This window comes from Staurois parvus, unplaced genomic scaffold, assembly GCF_062004578.1.
Source record: "Staurois parvus isolate SC_StPar_1 unplaced genomic scaffold, SC_StPar_1.0 ptg002841l, whole genome shotgun sequence".
In the NCBI taxonomy this organism is placed as follows: domain Eukaryota; kingdom Metazoa; phylum Chordata; class Amphibia; order Anura; family Ranidae; genus Staurois; species Staurois parvus.
In genome coordinates this window covers 157,775-179,738 of record NW_028320637.1, presented here as the reverse complement: position 1 = coordinate 179,738, position 21,964 = coordinate 157,775, and the positions used below count along the sequence as shown (strand labels likewise).

Below are 21,964 nucleotides of genomic sequence, written 5' to 3'. Positions count from 1 at the left end.
AACGCCCAAGGCCTGAGCACCGGTCTCCAGATTTTATCAGGATTATAGCAATAGAGCTTTGGTGAGTCTAGTTTCTCTTTACTTTAATAAAGTCTATATAAACCTTTCGTTAAATAAGATAATTATATAACTGCTAAGAACCAGTTAACCAATGAAGCTTTGCCACAGATGCATGCACAGAGCTGTATTGCACTCAGCTCTAGATGAACAGCAGGCCCTTTTGCCCACCCATTCTAGCAGATGAACAGAACTACCTTAATAGCAAAAAAGGTGCTGCAATGGGTGTGACAGCAATGCCTCTCCTTTCTCATATCTTTATAAATGAAAGCCTAATTAAACTTTCAGTTTAAGTTAGATAATTATGTTCCAGATGTATCAAAGCAAAAAGGTGGACAAAGTCTTATAGGTCATTTACTTTAGAAAGCTGTCCTAGCCATAGTAGAAAACCTGACCCCTGCCACCAGTGCAAGGCAATGGTCTCTCTGCAGAGGTCAAACACACTTCCAGTTGAGTCAAAGCTAGAGTTCTCCAGTCAGCAAAGCTCAAGCTCTCTGACAATTGCACAGTAGCTCTGACTCAGCGGGGAACAGGGGGGAGTGGACCTCTGCAGAGAGACCACTGCTGGGAGGGGTCAGGCTTGTCTATTCAAGCTGTTGGTGCTCGCTAAACAAAAATGACCTGTAAAGCCTTGACCAGTTTTTGATTTGAGGCAGCTGGACTATAATTAACTTATTTGAACTGAAAGTTTAATTAGGCTTTAAGCTAGTAAAAGTATGAAAATGGAAGGCATGGCTGCCACCTCCATTGCAGCACCTTTTTACTATTAGGTTTGGTATGCTCATCCTCTAGAATGGGCAGGTGAGGGGGGCCTGCTGGTCATTTGGAGCCAAGTGCAATGACAATGTGGGCATGCATCTGCGGCAAGGCTTCATTGGTTAACTGGTTCTTAGTAGCCCGGGAAGTGGCCATGTTTTTGGCTAGCAATGCTGTGCCAACCAGTAATAATAATGTGCAATAGGTAAACCAACAGATTAGTCTCAGAGGACACAAGACATTAAATAATGACCGAGCTGCCACAAAAAACATATATAAGGGGAGAGTGAAAGAGAGAAGCTGTGGGAGGGACCCAGCAAGCTCCACCTACTGCAGGCTGCCTGCAGAAAACTACAGGAGGGGGCGGAGACAAGACCAGTCACCCTGCAAAAGGAGAGAGAGCAGAAAACGGTCTTTATTACAGGAAGTCTCACACTGGATTACTGCACAGATCTGGAAGAAATACACAAAGATCACCGAGATTCAAGGAGAAGACTCATGATGAATGGATTTTGATAATATTTACTTATCCCAGAGCTTTAAATTCTCTCTCAGGAATAGCACTCGTCTTACCTGGTCTGTCGCAGGGGGATGGGGAGGGAGACGCAGAGAAAAGGATCGAAGGTGTCACTCTGCTTGCGGCAGTGCGGACAGGTGAGAGAAGATCTGCAATGAGACAATTTAAAGGAAAGTGACACATTTCCATTTTTTGGCCAGTGAATGTCAGTATGAAATCAGGACACAATGCGGGGGGGGGGGGGGGAGAAGGGGGGAGTAGTACTCTATTTCCTCTTTCCATCAGAAGGTTGTCACCAAGACAGGAAGCAAGGGAAAAATCACACTGGCAATTAAAACATTTTTTTCGTAGGATGGAAAAGACTAGAAAGTACATTGGCCTGAAGCTTATTCTGCTTATATTTTGACTTCCATGGTCTCTATCCCCCCCCCCCCTCCTGACTTCCCTGGTCCACCCCCCCTCTACTTCTATGGTCCACCCCCCTTCCTGACTTCCCTGGTCCACCCACCAACTTCTATGGTCCACCCACTGCCCCCCCCCCCCCGATCTTCCATCAGCATACGAAAGAAAAAAAGATGAAAGGAGAAACCTTTCCATTTTCATTACATATCTTATTTTAGACCTAGTGATGTCATAACTGGGTCTCTGTGTTTCTCTATGCAACATCATGGCATCATGGCAGATCATTGCTGGTGGGAGGGGGCCTGCAGGGTGCTTTAAATAACTTCCTGAAAACATCACAGCTCCCTGTCTTAGTACTCTTCTCAAGAGCCCTCACCCCTGATGCAAGAATTGGGAGGAGTTATGCAAAAATAAAAATGCCTTGATGAGTTGGAGTGGACATTCCTAGGCAGGCTGCATTTGCATAGACACCACCCACATGTGATGCTGAGTCTCCAGGAGTGAAATAACTGAAATCTAATGAATGAAAGGGGCGGGCAAGGGACAGTCAGACTGGGGAAGAAAGAGCTAGATGATGCTGGGTATCCTCCTGCTAGGAAATGAGGCCGGGTTCTATCTGACTGGCTGAAGCTTCTAATGCACATTGGGAGAAGCTCACAGTTGCAGAGAAATCAGACTAACTAAAAAATACCCAATTTCACCTTAACTGCATGTTTTTGAAACTATAGAGACAAGAAGGTCATCCATAGAATACATTGCCTGCTGCAACCTCCCTCTTTCTCTCCCGGGATTGTGTTGCAAGCTGGTGGTGACGATCTATGGACGATGTTTCATATATTCCCTGCATGACCATTTCATTGCTGAACGTAAGAATGGAAAAAACATGAAGAGAAGACAAAGACGGCCAAATCTATACTTAGAGGAGCTGGAGGCAGACGAGGTGTCTGGGGGGGTGGTAATTATAGCGGTGTCCTCCTCCACCAGGATGGGGGAAGATCTGAGCCACCGATTTGTCCTGTCCATGGCCAGCCAGATCTGCTCCAGTCTGGACAATAAAACTGACAAACATCTCCTGTTCAGGTCTGTTATTAATCCCGTGACCTCCCATCCCAGATCACATGAGGAAGGATACACAGAAAGTTACATTGTTATCAAAACATGGAGGTTCCTAGAGTGAAAGCATAAAATAAAATGGGCAAATTTACTTTAAATAAAGGATAATACAATTTATTTTACTAGAGTTCATAAAAGTAAGGAAGGTTTCAAGATTTCAGGGGTCAGTATTATGTAATGAAGAATTCAGGGGTCGGTAGTATGTAATGAAGATTTCAGGGGTCAGTAGAATATAATGAAGATTTCAGGGGTCAGTAGAATATAATGAAGATTTCAGGGGTCAGTAGAATATAATGAAGAATTCAGGGGTCAGTAGTATGTAATGAAGAATTCAGGGGTCAGTAGTAGGTAATGAAGAATTCAGGGGTCAGTAGTAGGTAATGAAGAATTCAGGGGTCAGTAGTAGGTAATCAAGATTTCAGGGGTCGGTATTATGTAATGAAGAATTCAGGGGTCAGTAGTATGTAATGAAGAATTCAGGGGTCAGTATTATGTAATGAAGAATTCAGAGGTCAGTATTATGTAATGAAGAATTCAGGGGTCAGTAGTATGTAATGAAGATTTCAGGGGTCGGTATTATGTAATGAAAAATTTAGGGGTCAGTAGTATGTAATGAAGTATTCGAGGGTCAGTGGTATGTAATGAACATTTCAGGGTTCAGTTCTATTTAATGAAGAATTTAGGGGTCAGTAGTATGTAATCATTTCAGGGTTCAGTAGTATGTAATGAAGAATTTAGGGGTCAGTAGTGTGTAATCATTTCAGGGTTCAGTATGTAATGAAGAATTCAGGGGTCAGTAGAATGTAATGAAAAATTCAGGGGTCAGTAGTATGTAATGAAGAACTCAGGGGTCGGTAGAATATAATGAGGAACTCAGGGGTCAGTAGTATGTAATGAAGAGCTCAGGGGTCAGTAGTATGTAATGAGGAACTCAGGATTCACAAATATGTAATGAACAATTCAGGATTCAGCACTATGTAATGAAGAATTCAGGGGTCAGAAGTACGTAATGAAGATTTCAGGGTTCAGAAGTATGTAATGAGGAATTCAGGGGTCAGTAGTATGTAAAGAGGAATTTAATGGTCAGAAGTATGTAATGAAGATTTTAGGATTCAAAAGTATGTAATGAGGAATTCAGGGGTCAGTAGTATGTAATGAGAAATTTAATGGTGAGAAGTATGTAATGAAGATTTTAAGATTCAAAAGTATGTAATGAGGAATTCAGGGGTCAGTAGTATGTAATGAGAAATTTAATGGTGAGAAGTATGTAATGAAGATTTTAGGATTCAGAAGTATGTAACGAAGAATTCAGGGGTCAGTAGTATGTAATGAAGAATTCAGGCATCAGAAGTATATAATGAACATTTCAGGGGTCTGTAGTATGTAATGAACACTTCAGGGATCCATAGTATGTAATGGAGATTTCAGGGGTCAGAAGTATATAATGAAGATTTCAGGGGTCAGTAGTGTGTAATGAAGATTTCAGGGGTCAATAGTGTGTAATGAATATTTCAGGGGTCAGTAGTATGTAATGAAGATTTCAGGGGTCAGTAGTATATAATGAAGATTTCATAGTGGGGGGCTCACAATCTACCAACCACATGGCCACCATCATCAGGTAGATAGCTGTGTCAGTGACACGAGTCTGGAGTCCCCCTCCAAGTGTCTGTCACATAGTGGCACTATACGTCCAATAAAGTATACTATAAGGAGGTTAGCATTGGGAATGTTACAAAGTATAACATGGACTGTCCCTGCAATCTATGTGAACCGAGAATCCCTATTTCTGTGGGAAATATGTGAAGGCGCTCTGCAGCGTGCGGAGGGTTCATTCAGAAGCCCGCAGATTGACGCCGCACTCCTGATGGCCTCTAATTAGTCCTCACCTGTACTGAGCTTGAAAGTGTTCCTGAACAAAGCTGTGTCCTCCATCTGTCTGCAAGGAGGGAGACGACCCGAGGCTGCTCTGCTCTGACACCGGAGGCTGCAGGAGGAAAGAAAATTAATTAGTTGAAGAGAAAAACATGAGAGCGACAAACAACCCCAAATATATGAACAATTCAGGGGTTGGTGGAATGTAATGAAGATTTCAGGGGTCAGTAGTATGTAATGAAGATTTCAGGGGTCTGTAGTATGTAATGAAGAATTCAGGGGTCGGTAGTATGTAATGAAGATTTCAGGGGTCGGTAGTATGTAATGCATATTTCAGGGGTCGGTAGTATGTAATGAAGAATTCAGGGGTCGGTAGTATGTAATGAAGATTTCGGGGGTCAGTAGTATGTAATGAAAATTTCAGGGGTCGGTAGTATGTAATGCAGAATTCAGGGGTCGGTAGTATGTAATGCAGAATTCAGGGGTCGGTAGTATGTAATGAAGATTTCAGGGGTCGGTAGTATGTAATGCATATTTCAGGGGTCGGTAGTATGTAATGCATATTTCAGGGGTCGGTAATATGTAATGAAGATTTAAGGGGTCGGTAGTATGTAATGAAGATTTCAGGGGTCGGTAGTATGTAATGAAGATTTCAGGGGTCGGTAGTATGTAATGAAGATTTAAGGGGTCAGTAGTATGTAATGCATATTTCAGGGGTCGGTAGTATGTAATGAAGAATTCAGGGGACGGTAGTATGTAATGAAGAATTCAGGGGTCGGTAATATGTAATGAAGAATTCAGGGGACGGTAGTATGTAATGAAGAATTCAGGGGTCGGTAATATGTAATGAAGAATTCAGGGGATGGTAGTATGTAATGAAGAATTCAGGGGTCGGTAATATGTAATGAAGATTTCAGGGGTCAGTAGTATGTAATGAAGATTTCAGGGGTCGGTAGTATGTAATGAAGATTTCAGGGGTCGGTAGTATGTAATGAAGATTTCAGGGGTCGGTAGTATGTAATGAAGATTTCAGGGGTCGGTAGTATGTAATGAAGAATTCAGAGGTCAGTAGAATGTAATGAAGATTTCAGGGGTCGATCGTATGTAATGCAGATTTCAGGGGTCGGTAGAATGTAATGAAGATTTCAGGGGTCGGTAGTATGTAATGAAGAATTCAGGGGTCAGTAGTATGTAATGAAGATTTCAGGGGTCGGAAGTATGTAATGAAGAATTCAGGGGTCAGTAGTATGTAATGAAGATTTCAGGGGTCGGTAGTATGTAATGAAGATTTCAGGGGTCAGTAGTATGTAATGCAGATTTCAGGGGTCGGTAGTATGTAATGAAGATTTCAGGGGTCAGTAGTATGTAATGAAGATTTCAGGGGTCGGTAGTATGTAATGAAGATTTCAGGGGTCGGAAGTATGTAATGAAGATTTCAAGGGTGAGTAGTATGTAATGAAGAATTCAGGGGTCAGTAGTATGTAATGAAGATTTCAAGGGTCGGTAGTATGTAATGAAGATTTCAGGGGTCGATCGTATGTAATGCAGATTTCAGGGGTCGGTAGAATGTAATGAAGATTTCAGGGGTCAGTAGTATGTAATGAAGTATTCAGAGGTCAGTAGAATGTAATGAAGATTTCAGGGGTCGATCGTATGTAATGCAGATTTCAGGGGTCGGTAGTATGTAATGAAGATTTTAGGGGTCGGTAGTATGTAATGAAGAATTCAGGGGTCAGTAGTATGTAATGAAGATTTCAGGGGTCGGAAGTATGTAATGAAGATTTCAGGGGTCAGTAGTATGTAATGAAGATTTCAGGGGTCGGTAGATTGTAATGAAGATTTCAGGGGTGAGTAGTATGTAATGAAGAATTCAGGGGTGAGTAGTATGTAATGAAGAATTCAGGGGTCAGTAGTATGTATTGAAGAATTCAGGGGTCAGTAGTATGTAATGAAGATTTCAGGGGTCTGTAGTATGTAATGAAGATTTCAGGGGTCGGTAGTATGTAATGAAGATTTCAGGGGTCAGTAGTATGTAATGAAGATTTCAGGGGTCAGTAGTATGTAATGAAGATTTCAGGGGTCAGTAGAATGTAATGAAGATTGGAAATGGATGAAAAGAATACAAAAATGGATTTTATGAATACAAAAACCAAAAAGAAAAAAAAAAAACTCCTCACAGCAGCTGCAATGCTTCCTATGAGACACTGACAGTCCATGGGCTTGGCTGTGCCCATTAACTCCTTGCCGCCCACATATATGCGGCCTCTCGGCGGGGTGGGCTAATAAATAAAGGATTTTTTTTTTTTCACAAAATTTACAAAAATTAGGATTTGGTGTAGCCAAGCGTGCAATAAGAAGGGTAAGCGGCCTTCGAGGGATTAGGCGTTCTTAAATCCTGCGAGCATTCTCTATAATTGGGTGAATATGATAAGCAGAAGGATAACACCCACACAGACTCATGCGAAGCTGCGGCGTCCTTCTCCTCCCCCCCAGGAATTCAACCTCCGATAACAGGAAGACGCCATGCCAAGCGATGCGCGATCCTGCTGCCAGCATCCCGATGGGGGGGGGGGGGGGATTGGCCATCATTGCCTTCTGGCAAGTCCTGTCTAGATACTGCAGCACAGCAGGGGTTAAAATCTCGCTCCAGCCGCAGAGATACAGAAAGCGGAATCTTACAGCATAGAAAAGGAAAAAGATCTTTAGTACAAGTGAAAGGCATTCTTGTTTCTTGTTGCAACTTCCACCTTCAAACCAGAGATTTCCCCTGCAGTACCTTTTTCTTTCATTAGATGTCCTCGGTCTAATGGCCAGCATCATTAAACCCACTTCCTCTGAGCCCAGGTCATCCCGGACCAGCCCCCAGCCTGTGACAGGAGAGTGAAAGGAGAAGGGGGGAGGGGATTGGCCATCATTGCATTCAGGCAAGTCCTGTCTAGATACTGCAGCACAGCAGGGGCTAAAATCTCGCTCCAGCCGCAGAGATACAGAAATCATAGAACTCATAGAAACCATAGAAAATGAAAAAGATCTTCAGCACAAGTGAAAGGCATTCTCATTTCTTATTGCAACTTCCAACTTCAAACCAAAGATTTCCTCCGCAGTACTTTTTTCTTTCATTGAATGTCCTCGGTCTAATGGCCAGCATCATTATCCCACTTCCTCTGAGCCCAGGTCATCCCGGACCAGCCCCCAGACTGTGACTGGAGAGTGAAAGGAGGAGTGGGGGGGGATTGGCCATGATTGCCTTCTGGCAAGTCCTGTCTAGATACTGCAGCACAGCAGGGGTTAAAATCTCGCTCCAGCCGCAGAGATACAGAAAGCGGAATCTTACACCGTGAAAAAATGAAAAAGATCTTCAATACAAGTGAAAGGAATTCTCATTTCTTATTTTCACCTTCAATCCAGAGATTTCCCCCGCAGTACTTTTTTCTTTCATTAGATGTCCTCGGTCTAATGGCCAGCATCATTAGACCCACTTCCTCTGAGCCCAGGTTATCCCGGACCAGCCCCCAGACTGTGACTGGAGAAAGGAGAAGCAGCATCTCTCTGTCACTCTGCTCTCTCCTCCCATTGGCATGCTTCTTGTCAGCTTCTTGACTGGTTCCTTACGCCGCTTTGACCTCAGTGCTGTACAGGAGGCGGATACCAGGTTCTGGTACTTATGCTGCATGATCTAATAATGATTACAGAACTGCTTAAATCTGTCTCTTTAAGACTCATGGGGTTGGGAGGGGGCGGTAAAACCCCACAGTTGAGATGCGCTTTTACCGCCCAAAACTGTAAACCCCCACCTTTAGCTGCAGAGGCAGTGGCCCGAGGTGTACACACAGATGCACAGCCACGGCAGGAATTATACCCCGTCGCTTACGCCCACTGAACAGGACCCATTGTCAGGTGAATGGAGCCGCTCTGCAAACTCCCTGCAACCATGTACAATGCATACAGATGCAGGGAGTTAGCAGAGCGGCGGGTTTTACCACCCCCCCTCCCAACCGCATGAGTCTTAAAGAGACAGATTGAAGCAGTTCTGTGATCATTAATACATCATGCAGCATAAGCACCTGAACCTGACCTGGTATCCGCAGAGAAGTAGAAGCAGCGTAAGGAGCCAGTCAAGAAGCTGACAAGAAGCATGCCGATAGGAGGAGAGAGCAGAGTGACAGAGAGATGCGGTTTCTCCTTTCACTCTCTAGTCATAGGCTGGGGGCTGGTCCGGGATGACCTGGGCTCAGAGGCAGTGGGTTTAATTAACGCTAATGCCGGTCAAGCGGTTAAAGCAGGAGGCGATACAACTCCTCCTCATAGTCTGCCAAGTGTTCTCTGAAGAACGATCTAAACACAAATTGCTCTTCAGAGACCAAATCAAGTGTGAACGAGCCCTTACTGTAAATCTGCATGGAGTTTGGCATCAGAGTCGTTTTATTTATTTATTTTTTTGGACAGAGCAGAGAGAGCTGGAGTCTCTGTCAAGTTTTGACAATTCTATAAATGTCAAGACCCTCGCAGCACTGGGGCCCTTCATTCAAATCTCAGCAAGGACACTATCTGCATGGAGTTTGCTTGTTCTCCCTCGGATCCCTTCTTGGATGGGTTTCCTCTGACACTACAAAATATGCTGATACTGTAGGTTAATTGGGATAGAGACATTAGATTGTAAGCTCCTTGGGGGCAGGGACTGATGTGAACGTAAATCGCTGGGGATATATAAACTCCTGGAATAAATAAGCTCTCAGATTCTGGATTTCTAGAAAAAAAAAAAAAGAAATTCTCTTCTTTTGCTCAACGGCTGAAGTTTTTATCTTTACCCAAGGATCAAAAAAAATTAAAAATGAAATAAAAGAGAAATCTCGCCGTTTACAAGCCGCACTACAAAGAGCGCTGAGCCGACAGCTGAACAAAGTATCATCAGCACTGCGGCGCTCTCACCGCGAGAGGTGACAACATGCCACAAGGAGCCGCATTAATTGCAATGAAGTGGCTCTACAGCTGGAGATAACAGCGTCCGGAACCCTCAGCCTGTCTGCTGCAGAACGTTTCCCCCCATAGATTGTCGTGGATTGTGGGAACACGGATCGTGGTAGAGCCACGTGAGATCAGAAAAAAGATACAGAAAAGACAACGGCATCCGGAAAATGAGAAGGGTTAGATCTCGGGCAGAGATGTGCGTCTTTCTCAGCAGTGTCTCTACTGTCAGTCTTTACACATTGGGCCAGAAATGTTATAAGGCGAGTGCAGAGGGAGGAGGGGAGCTCTGTACTGGGAAAGTGGGGGAGCTCTGTACTGGGGGAGAACTCTGTATGGGAGGAGGAGGGGAGCTCTGTACTGGGGGAGGAGGGGAGCTCTGTACTGGGGGAGGAGGGGGAGCTCTGTACTGGGAAAGTGGGGGAGCTCTGTACTGGGGGAGAACTCTGCATGGGAGGAGGAGAGGAGCTCTGTACTGGGGGAGGAGGGGGAGCTCTGTACTGGGAGAGGAGGGGGAGCTTTGTACTGGGGCAGGAGGGGGAGCTCTGTACTGGGAGAGAAGGGGGAGCTTTGTACTGGGAGAGGAGGGGGAGCTTTGTACTGGGGGAGGAGGGGGAGCTCTATACTGGGGGAGGAGGGGGAGCTCTGTACTGGGGGAGGAGGGGGAGCTCTGTACTGGGAGAGAAGGGGGAGCTTTGTACTGGGAGAGGAGGGGGAGCTTTGTACTGGGGGAGGAGGGGGAGCTCTATACTGGGGGAGGAGGGGGAGCTCTGTACTGGGGGAGGAGGGGGAGCTCTGTACTGGGGGAGGAGGGGGAGCTCTGTACTGGGGGAGGAGGGGGAGCTCTGTACTGGGGGAGAACTCTGTATGGGAGGAGGAGAGGAGCTCTGTATGAGGGGAGGAGGGGAGCTCTGTACTGGGAAAGTGGGGGAGCTCTGTACTGGGGGAGGAGCAGAGGGGAGAACTCTGTACTGGGAGAAAGAGGGAGAACTCTGTAGGGAAGGGGGGGGAAAGAGGGAAAGCTCTGTACTGGCGGAGGAGGGAAAGCTCTGTACTGGAGGAGGAGGGAGAGCTCTGTACTGGGGGAGAGAGGGAGAGTACTGTACTGGGGGAGGAGGAGCTCTGTACTGGGGGAGGAGAGGAGCTCTGTACTGGGGGAGGAGAGGAGCTCTGTACTGGGGGAGGAGAGGAGCTCTGTACTGGGGGAGGAGGGGGCAGCTCTGTGCTGGGAGAGGTGGGGGCAGTTCTGTACGAGGGGGGATTGACACCAGGGGAGGAGGGAAGCTCTGTATGGCGGGGGGAGAAGGGGAGCTCTGTCACAGGGAGCGTTATACTAGGGGAGGAGGGGAGATATGAATGGAGGGAGAAGGGGAGCTCTGTCCTGGGGGAGGAGGGGCAGCTCTGTCCTGGAGGGAGCTTTATACTAGGGGAGGAGAGGAGCTCAGTACAGAGAGAGAGGGGAGGTCTGTACTGGGGAAGAAAGGGGAGCTCTGTACTGGGGACCTGAAACATGCAACAGTGACTGCACTGTAGCTCCCTATGCCTGAAACATGTTGCAATAACCACACTGGGGCTCCCAGTGCCTGAAACATGTTGCAGTGACAGCACTGTCTCCCAGTATCTGAAAAATGTTGCAATGACCACACTGGGGCTCCCAGTGCCTGAAACATACTGTATAGCAGTGACAGCACCGTGTCTATTTCTCTGGTTGTCATGGCGATATAAGGGCTTCAGTATGCCGATTAGAATTTGTGACTTCACTGGCTGCATACTTGTCAGTTTGTTGGAACAAGGACAGCTGGGCACGTTGCACTCAGACGGATGTCAGCGATGGCAGTGCCCAGACTTTTCTCATGACAGTTACTCTTCTAGATGAGGCAGCGGCCCCCGGGGCAGCCCCCTGGACACACACATATTTATTATTGGCAGGCCCAGACGTCTGATCTCTGCAGTCTGGAGGATGAGATATCTGCAGAAGTAAATATAGGTGCGGCCCGGAGTCACCTGACACCACCAGACGGCCAACAATGACTGCGGGACAAAGACAGTTCTTGGCTCTGCCAACCGCCAATTACTGTCAGCGAGGTGAGCGGAGTCCCGCCTTAAAGAGTCCAGAACTCACCAATACACGCAATCAGAGCAATTTACAGGAGTACCGTACCGGAATCCAGGAAAACGGTTCTACTCCAAGTGAACATGGAGAGAGTTCTACAAATATTAACCATCTGGCTAGTGTACAAATCCAGGAACTCGGCACAGGGATGGTGGGAACCCCTCATAATGGGCACATCAGGTGTAGAGACCTGGGAACTCAGCACAGGGATGGTGGGAACCCCTCATAATGGGCACAGTGTATGTACAGACCCGGGAACCCAGCACAGGGATGGTGGGAACCCCTCATAATGGGCACAGAGGGTGTAGAGACTCGGGAACTCAGCACAGGGATGGTGGAAACCCCTCATAATGGGCACAGCGGGTGTAGAGACCTGGGAACTCAGCACAGGGATGGTGGGAACCCCTCATAATGGGCACAGCGGGTGTAGAGACCTGGGAACTCAGCACAGGGATGGTGGGAACCCCTCATAATGAACAGGCCACCTAAATGTTCCATTGTATGTAGTTGTACATTGTATATGTTCCATTCGCTCCCTTTGGTATGTATTGTAGCACGTCACGCGATACGTTGGTCCTGGACAAATGAAGATGAATATTTTTTCTGCGTCTGTCCTTCAGGAGGCGCTCTCACACGCTTCCATTGTCAGCCAGGACGTTCCTCTGCCGGTGACCCCTGCGGACAGACTGTGTGACCTCTGGGCACTCCAGTGACACCATGGCGCTGGTTGAGGATCAGCCGCCGTCTATCCGGAGCTTAAAGGATTAGGAGGGCTGTGACATGGCGTCAGCGGGCAGACAGGCGGCCGGGGGCCCCATTCACCGCCTGCGCAATTGTGCTGTGTAGACACGGCCGGCCTCCCGCCATTGAATAGGAGGATTCCAGCTGGTGTCACACTAAGCTGGGGGCCCGGGGGACACACAAGGATTACACCAAGGATCCGACTAATACAGAATCCACCTGTACTGGTCATCCCTCCACCCGGGGTCACTTCCCAGCAGGGAGAGGGCCACGCCAGGGAGAGGGCCACGCCAGGGAGAGGGCCACGCCAGGGAGAGGGCCACGCCAGGGAGAGGGCGACAGCAGCGACAGGGCCACACCAGCAACAGGGCCACGCCAGGGAGAGGGCCACACCAGCGACAGGGCCACACCAGCGACAGGGCCACACCAGCAAGAGGGAAACACCAGTGAGAGGGCCACGCTAGCGAGAGGGCCACACCAAGGAGAGGGCCACGCCAGCGAGAGGGCCACACCAGCGAGAGGGCCACACCAGGGAGCTCCCCCTTGCACAGTTGGACTGAAACGGCTTCCTCTGATTTCACTGCACACTGTGAGCTCTCACAATGTGCATTAGAAGCTGCAGCAAGTCGGCTAGCGCTCCGCCTCCTTTCCAGACTGGAGGACGCCCAGCATCATTTAGCGCTTTCCTCCCAAGCTCCCAGGCTGCTTTGGGTCATCAGCGGCCCGCATCGTGATTGAAGTTGGATCTACTTCGGGGGACATTTTTTAAATTTTGGTTTTTAATAAAGACTTTTTTAAAGACGGTCTTCTGACATTTTTACACTACACTTTTTTCTTTGTGAATGTACCCCATACTCATTCACATGGGGGGGCGGGATCTGGGGGCCCGCTTGTTGAAGGGGGATTCCACATTCTGACAAGTCCCTTTCCCACAGACCCCCACAACTTGTGGGGAAGAGGCTCTTGTGGGCATGGGGACGAGGTGCTTGGGGGGGATCCCCCCTGCCCCAAAGCACCCCCCAATGTTGAGGGCATGTGGCCTGGCACAGTTTGAGGGGGGAGGGCGCCCCCCCTTTCCTGACCTGCAGCATGCATTCTCATATATGATCTAGTATGGATTTTTTTTCAGGCTGCCTGCAGAAAACTACAGGAGGGGGCGGAGACAAGAGCAGGTTCACAGCCCCTGCAGAGAGCAGGCCAGCAGGCCCCACCCACTACAGGCTGCCTGCTGAAAACTACAGGAGGGGGCGGAGACAAGAGCCGGTTCACAGCCCCTGCAGAGAGCAGGCCAGCGGGCTCCACCCACTACAGGCTGCCTGCTGAAAACTACAGGAGGGGGCGGAGACCAGACCAGTCACCCTGCACAAGGAGAGAGAACAGCAGTGAGCGGTCTTTATTACACACCAGGATTCAAGACGATATTTGCTTATCCTGGATCCTGGACTTCAGCTCAGAATGATCAATTGATCCCAATCAGCTGATCAATATTTAAAAAAAAAAAAGTCTTTAAAAAAAAAATGGAATCTTCTCCCGGGCCATGTTCTTTTTTTTTTCTTCTGAGCCATCCAGCCCGGCCCGTCTCTCTCTCTCTCTCATCTCATGAATATTGCAGGCCGGCTGCACCTAATGCGCTGGGATAAAAGGGCTCCCCGGCAGACGAGGCTTTCACACGTAATTCTCGGGACACGGGAGCCGCGAAGCGCTGGATATTTATAAGAATGGAAGACGTGCCAGACAGGAGAACTCCGAAGACACTGAGGCAGAAGAATCCTGCGTGAGGGCCCGGCTCCCCGGCACGCTGCACAAGAGGGCTTTCAATTATTTAGGCTGTCTCTTTAAGTGTTAACCCCTGAGCGGCCAGGGGAGGCGGAAGTAACGGCCCAGCTGCGCTAGATCTGGAAGACCTCGCGGGCACCCAACGGCCATGGTGGCCCTCCATCACCATACACGGAGCTTGGTTGTGCACGTGTCCGCTTTTCATACCATTTATCTTTGTGTTCAGCATTATCCATAAATGCCACATTCAGCAGGCTTTTCATAGTGCTCCACCCGCAGCCTTTTTTGTACAGAAGGCGGAGCTGGGAACCAGGGAACACAATGGTCTGCATTGTCACGGGTTCCATCGAAGGAAGTGGCAGACTTAGCATAGACACAAGGCAAAACGCCAGAATGAAAATTGCAGCCGCCAAGGATGTAGACGGGGACCCTAATTAAAAGTAGACACTTTCCATATATGGACTGCACTCTTCGGGCTCGGGGTGGGAGTGGGGGGGCGTAAAACCCCATGGTTGAACCATGCTTTTACGCCTCCCAGCCGCTAACCACTTCAGCTAGGGCTGCTGTTAGAAACCATGGGGCCCTATACAGACAACCTGAGAGCCCCCCCCCCTCCGAAAAAAAACACAAAAAACATCAGTTATGAATGAACATAGTGAGTGATCTATACCGATCACTCATTGCATACATTCAGGGAAGGAAGGGGCTGGTAAATGTGACATATTTAGGATCCTATTGTTTCCTTGCAGCTGCCGGTGGGAAGGAGGGGAGAGAAGCCGGCAGCCAGGTGTGGGGAACACGGAGGGGGGGGGGGGGGCAAGGGCAGCAGGAAGAATGCATGGTGCACAGGGAGGGTGATGGGTGTGGGGTGGGGGTGGGGGGGTAATTGCTGGAACCGATCCCCTGTATTGCTCTCTCTGCAGCAGCTGAAAGACAGCTTCTTCTCCTCTTCCTCCCACTGGCTTTCAGCTGCTGCAGAGAGAGCTGCACAGGGGATCGGTTCCAGTAATGTCCCCCCGCTGTACCCATCACCTTCCATGTGCACCATACATTTCCCTCTGTGCCCCCACCCCTGCAGTGCTGCCGGCTTCCCTCCTCTCCTTCCCACTGGCAGCTGCAAGCACACAATAGGATTCTTCAGGATGGAGAGCAGGGGAAGGGTCCGGTGAATATGTCACATTTACCAGCCCCTTCCTTTCCTGAATAAACACAACGAGCAATCGGTACCAATCACTCACTGTGTTCATTCATATCTGAAGCATAGTAGTGAGGGGGCCCTGTCAGGTTGGCTGTATGGGGCCCCATGGTTTGTAACAGCAGCCCTGGGTGTCCCCGCTATCACTGCGCCCAGTGATAGCCTCCAATTACATTGTATCCAGAAAGGATAAATGGCTTCTCGTTTTGCGGCAATTCCATCCTGTGAAGTAAAAGTGCGATCTTACATGGTCGGAGGTCGCAGTATGGCCGATGGAAGCATCCGGCAGGTAAAGCGTTAAAACGTTTTTGCCTTTTATACTCTACAGTTAGGCGCATCTAAGCGGCAGCCCAGGGGACGTCGGCTGACCGCACCACGACCTGACGGGAACACGGCTTTTATCCCACCTCAGCACATGGTAGAATGACGGCCCACCCAGAGCCCAGACTTCGAGGATGCGCTCAGCAATCTGTCCGCTACTTAAAGGGGAACTACACGCCATCTGAGCACCGCAAACCGAAAATGCTATTTAAATCATTTTTAATTTTCAAAGCAAACTCCCCCATCCATCCATCCATGTCTCCATGCTATCAAAGCAACCCCCCCACCCCATCCATCCATGTCTCCATGCTATCAAAGCAACCCCCCCCCCACCCCATCCATCCATGTCTTCATGCTATAAAAGCAACCCCCCCATCCATCCATGTCTCCATGCTATCAAAGCAACCCCCCCCACCCCATCCATCCATGTCTCCATGCTATCAAAGCAACCCCCCCATCCATCCATGTCTCCATGCTATCAAAGCAACCCCCCCCATCCATGTCTCCATGCTATCAAAGTACCCCCCCATCCATCCATGTCTCCATGCTATCAAAGCAACCCCCCCATCCATCCATGTCTCCATGCTATCAAAGCAACCCCCCCCCCATCCATCCATGTCTCCATGCTATCAAAGCAACCCCCCCCATCCATGTCTCCATGCTATCAAAGTACCCCCCCATCCATCCATGTCTCCATGCTATCAAAGCAACCCCCCCCCCATCCATCCATGTCTCCATGCCTATCCTGCCTTCAGCTAATAATCAAATCTTCTATTCCTCCTATCAGTCCATCCCCCACAGTTACTACCTTTTGTACCTCTAGCCCCTCCCTCTTAGATTGTAAGCTCCCAGGATCAGGGCCCGCCTATCCCTCTTGTATTGAACTGTATTGTTGCTGTATTGTCTCCCTTTATATTGTAAAGCGCTGAGCAAACTGTTGGCGCCATAAATCCTGTATTATAATAATAATATATAAATCCTGTATAATAATAATATTAATCAGTATAGAGATCCAGCAGGAGATTTCTCCTCACTGAGATCTGATGGGTTTTCAAAGTGTTCCTTTCATCACAGCAATATAATCTTTGCACTTCAGTAGAGCATTGCCCCTCCTGGTTGGGTTGCCACCTCATCCCTTTAAAATCCAACACATATTAATTACACGGGTTCCAGGGCTGATTAAGGTGGTAATTAAAAATCACTTAGTGCCTTCTCTGCATTAAATTGGCCCCAGAACCTGTGTAAATAATCTGTGTTCAGGTTTTAAAGGGGTGAGGTGGCAACCCTAATGCAGGCCATAGACGGGTCGAAAATCGGCCGATTTTTGCACTGTTAGTGGGTTAATTGGTCGGCCGTTTTTCGGGGTTTTGGCACATTTTTTTTTATCGGTCAAGTTGGAAATTTTACGGCTGATTTTGACAATCGGCTGATTTTCCCGGCAATGATGGGCAAATCAGCCGATCGTTTTACCAATAAAAAATCTGCACATGAGCCGTGACCTGCAAGAAGAGGAGGAAGAAGAAGAAGAGGAGGAGGAGGAAGAAGAAGAAGAAGAGGAGGAAGAAGAAGAAGAGGAAGAGGAGGAAGAGGAAAAAGAAGGAGGAAGAGGAAGAAGAAGGAGGAAGAGGAAGAAGAAGGAGGAAGAGGAAGAAGAGGAGGAAGAGGAAGGAGAAGAAGGAGGAAGAAGAAGAAGGAGGAAGAGGAAGAAGTAGAAGAAGAAAAGGAGGAAGAGGAAGAAGAAGAAGAGGAAGAAGAAGGAAGAGGAAGAAGAGGAAGGAGGAGGAAGGAGGAGGAAGAAGGAAGAAGAGGAAGGAGGAAGAAGGAAGAAGAAGAGGAAGAAGAAGAATTCCAGTCCGCTATTATATTTTATATGAAAAGTCTTGCAGTTGCAACAATGTATATTTGTTTCTGAATAAAAACATCTGTATCTGAAATGGATACAAATAGATACATTGTTGCAACCGCAAGACTTTTCATATGAAATATAATAGCGGAGCTCTCTGCAGGGACAGAAGTAAAAATGCCGGCCGTAGACGGGACCAAAAATCAGCCGATTTTTTTACCGTTGGTGGTAACGTCTGCCGATTGAACAACCGTTTTTTTTTAAATTATAAAACGGCCATTTTTTGACCCGTTTATGGCCTGCATAACTCCTGGCCTTTGTTCATGAAAATCATGGCAACCAAGCCAAACAAACATGGCCGCACAGCCTATAGGAGGACCCCCAGCCCATCCCCCATCCTGCTAATCAACAGATTTGGCTGGCTGGATTTAGAGGAGCCAATTAAGTTGGATTCGGAGCATCGAGATTTATAATTAAGAGGGGATTAGGACATAGCGATTCCATATATTGTGGTGTAACGGAAAGCAAAATGGAAGTTTAGGATTTGGAGGAAACAAATGGCGATTGGGGGGGGGGGGGCGGTTAACCCCTTACAACTGAAGAGCACCTGTCATTATCCGAGTCGGAGGAGTTTTATTGGCTGGAAAGCTGTGCCCAATGTTTTACGAGGAAGTAATTTTTTACGAGCAAAGGCGCAGCTCATGGTTATCAGCCCAAAATGGCGCCCAGGCCACGTCAGCAATCCAGTTATATGGATGTTATCTCTCAAGATTTGATCATCCATTTCATTTTAGGTGTAATCATTCTCAAAGGGTAGATTTACCGTAAAGGTAGGTTGACACCTATACAAGTTGTGGTTAATGCATTTATCCGGTGCGTTTTGCAGGGGGGGGGTTTTCCGCACACATGTTTTGCGTTTTTGGAAGGTGTCTGTTATGTTTTAGGACACCCTTTTACTTTCAATGGGGCTAAATACACAATCATGCTGCACCAAAATGCACGTCTACCATGCGTTTTAACCATGTGGATCTCAGAGGACTACAAAACACCTCCACTTATAGAGGAGATGAGAGGGGGAGGGATTCTGTAGTCCTGCCCTAGTGTGACAATGCTGTTCCTCCATAGATACAGTACAATAGGTGTTGTCACCCTAGGATGGAAAGTGCAAGCCTGATAAAAGTTCTTAAAGTAGAACTAAAGGCAAATCTTTTATTTGTTCTCTGTGAATAGAGTAAGGGAGGGCTATAACCCCTGTCAGGTGTGTGTTTTCCCCATTTGTGTCCCATGTGGGCAGCACAGTGGCTAAATGGTTAGCACTTCCGCCTGGCAGTACTCAGGTCGTTGGTTTGAATCCCAGCCATGGCACCTCCTGCCTGGAGTTTGCATGTTCTCCCTGTGCCTGCGTGGGTTTCCTCCGGGTACTCCGGTTTCCCCCCATAGTCCAAAGACATGCTGGGAGGTGAATTGGCTCCTTTCTAAATTGTCCCGTGTATGTAAGTTAGGGACCTTAGATTGTACGCTCCTTGAGGGTTAGGGACCTTAGATTGTACGCCGCTTGAGGGTTAGGGACCTTAGATTGTACACCCCTTGAGGGTTAGGGACCTTAGATTGTACACCCCTTGAGGGTTAGGGACCTTAGATTGTACGCCCCTTGAGGGTTAGGGACCTTGGATTGTACGCCCCTTGAGGGTTAGGGACCTTAGATTGTACACCCCTTGAGGGTTAGGGACCTTAGATTGTACACCCCTTGAGGGTTAGGGACCTTAGATTGTACGCCCCTTGAGGGTTAGGGACCTTGGATTGTACGCCCCTTGAGGGTCAGGGACCTTAGATTGTACGCCCCTTGAGGGTTAGGGACCTTAGATTGTACGCCCCTTGAGGGTTAGGGACCTTAGATTGTACGCCCCTTGAGGGTTAGGGACCTTAGATTGTACGCCCCTTGAGGGTTAGGGACCTTAGATTGTACACCCCTTGAGGGTTAGGGACTGATGTGAATGTACAATATATGTGTAAAGTGCGGCGTAAATTGAGAGCGCTATATAAGTACCTGAAATAAATAGGGGAGATTTTGCTTCACTTCCTGTCCCATAGCCAAAACAGGAAGGGTGAAGAAATCCCTCCAAAGTGAAGGAATCCCAGGGCATCAATAGATCTAATGTCCCCATTGGAAGATTTCCCCTCTATTCCTGTTCTGGTGACAACCCAAAATTTGTGGTTTTGGTGATGATGATGATGATAACCAGGACAAATGTCTTTAACGGGGACACAGACAGCAATAAAAACCCTCCTCACTCCATCCAAAACTAAAAAAACTTCTGCCTTTAGTGATAATGTAAAACTTCCAGCAGTCAATAGCTTACAGTGAACGAGGCTTTAACCCGAGTCCTCCGGTGATGGCAAATCCACCAAATGCTGCTCTATGATTGGCTGTTTTTGGTTTGGGCTCCTTGCACGCAGTTATTACATCATGAAGCCAGACATCACCAGCGGTGCACCTACCTTGGTGGACTTGACTTTCTGTCCTGAAGTGGCGTCCAGGTCTTCATGGACGCGGTCCAGCAGCCACAGTAGAAACTCTAAGGCATCGTGTTGAGAGTTCCCTCGGAACTGGGAGCCGTATTTGGCGACAGCGTTCTAGAAAAAAAGAAAAGGAGAGCGCTCAGTGATTTCCATCCTCAATATGCAGCCAATTACAGAACTGTAGATGATCCCAAGTCCCGGATATGGAGTCTGCCGCCGGATGATACAAGGTGGAGACTAATGAAAGAAATGATGGGTCTATGGTGGGTCAACCAAAAATCCAGAAAAAACACGATACAAATGTTACAAATCGAGTTGCAGTTCAGTGAGCAAAATAAGTATTTGATCCCCTACCAACCAACAATGATTCTGGCTCCCACAGACTCATGGGCTCATGTGGTACACAGATTAGTCCTGTCAATGTAAGAAGATGCTCCTAACGACAACTTCTCATGTGTATAAAAGTCACCTGTCCACAGAATCTCTTTCTTCCATTCAAACCTCACCACCATGGGCAAGACCAACCAGATGTCAAAGGATGTCAGGGACAAGACCTGTACAAGGCTGGAATGGGCTACAAGACCATCAGCAAGAAGGTTGGTGAGAAGGAGACAACCGGTGGAGCGATTATTCGCAAATTTCAAACCTCACCACTATGGGCAAGACCAACGAGATGTCAAAGGACGTCATGGACAAGATCTGCACAAGGCTGGAATGGGCTACAAGACCATCAGCAAGAAGCTTGGTGAGGAGACAACTGTTGGAGCGATTATTCGCAAATGGAAGAAATACAAAATAACTATCAATCGCCCTCGGTCTGGAGCTCCATGCAAGATTTCACCTCGTGGGGTGAGGATGATCATGAGAAAAGTGAGGGATCAGCCCAGAACTACACGGGAGGCGCTTGTGAATGATCTCAAGGCAGTTGGGAGCACAGTCACCAGACAAACCATTGGTAACACAATACGCCGCCATGGATTGAAATCCTTCAGCGCCGATAAGGTTCCCCTCCTTAAGAAGGCACATGTCCAGGCCCATCTGAAGTCTGCCAATGAACATCTAAATGATTCAGAGAAGGATTGGGAGAAAGTGCTGTGGTCAGAGGAGACCAAAATTGAGCTCTTTGGCATTAAGTCGACTCGCCATATTTGGAGGAAGAAAAATGCTGACTATGACCCTAAGAACACCATCCCTACAGTCAAGCACAGAGGTGGAAACATTACACTTTGGGGCTGTTTCTCGGCTAAAAGGTACAGGCCAACTTTGCCACAATGGATGGGGCCATGTATTGTAAAATCTTGGATGAGAACCTTCTTCCCTCGGCCAGAACACTGAAGATGGGTCGTGGATGGGTCTTCCAGCATGACAATGACCCAAAACATATCACCAACTCAACAAAGGAGTGGCGCAAGAAGAAGCACATTAAGGTCATGGAGTGGCCTAGCCAGTCTCCAGACCTTAATCCTACAGAACATTTATGGAGGGAGCTGAAACTTTGAGTTGCCAAGCAACAGCCAAGAAACCTTAAGGATTTAGAGAAGATCTGTAAAGAGGAGTGGACCAAAATCCCTCCTGAGATGTGTGCAAACCTGGGAACCGACTACAAGAGACGTCTGACCTCTGTGATTGCCAACAAGGGTTCCTCCACCAACTACAAGAGACGTCCGACCTCTGTGCTGGCCAACAAGGGTTCCTCCACCAACTACAAGAGTCGTCCGACCTCTGTGCTGGCCAACAAGGGTTCCTCCACCAACTACAAGAGACGTTTGACCT

The 21,964-nt window shown here is 47.8% G+C and overlaps 1 protein-coding gene across 1 annotated transcript in view; it reads right to left on the bottom strand.

Moving 5' to 3' along the window:
- The window catches only part of USP43 (ubiquitin specific peptidase 43), a 76,029-nt gene that overhangs the window by 22,479 nt on the left and 31,586 nt on the right, over positions 1-21,964 (bottom strand). The window contains exons 2-4 of the mRNA XM_089666780.1: positions 20,171-20,305; positions 4,732-4,829; positions 1,387-1,479 (exon numbers count right to left, since the gene is read on the bottom strand). Of these exons, the coding sequence (XP_089522906.1) occupies positions 1,387-1,479; positions 4,732-4,829; positions 20,171-20,305 (326 nt within the window). The remainder of the gene's footprint in view (positions 1-1,386; positions 1,480-4,731; positions 4,830-20,170; positions 20,306-21,964) is intronic.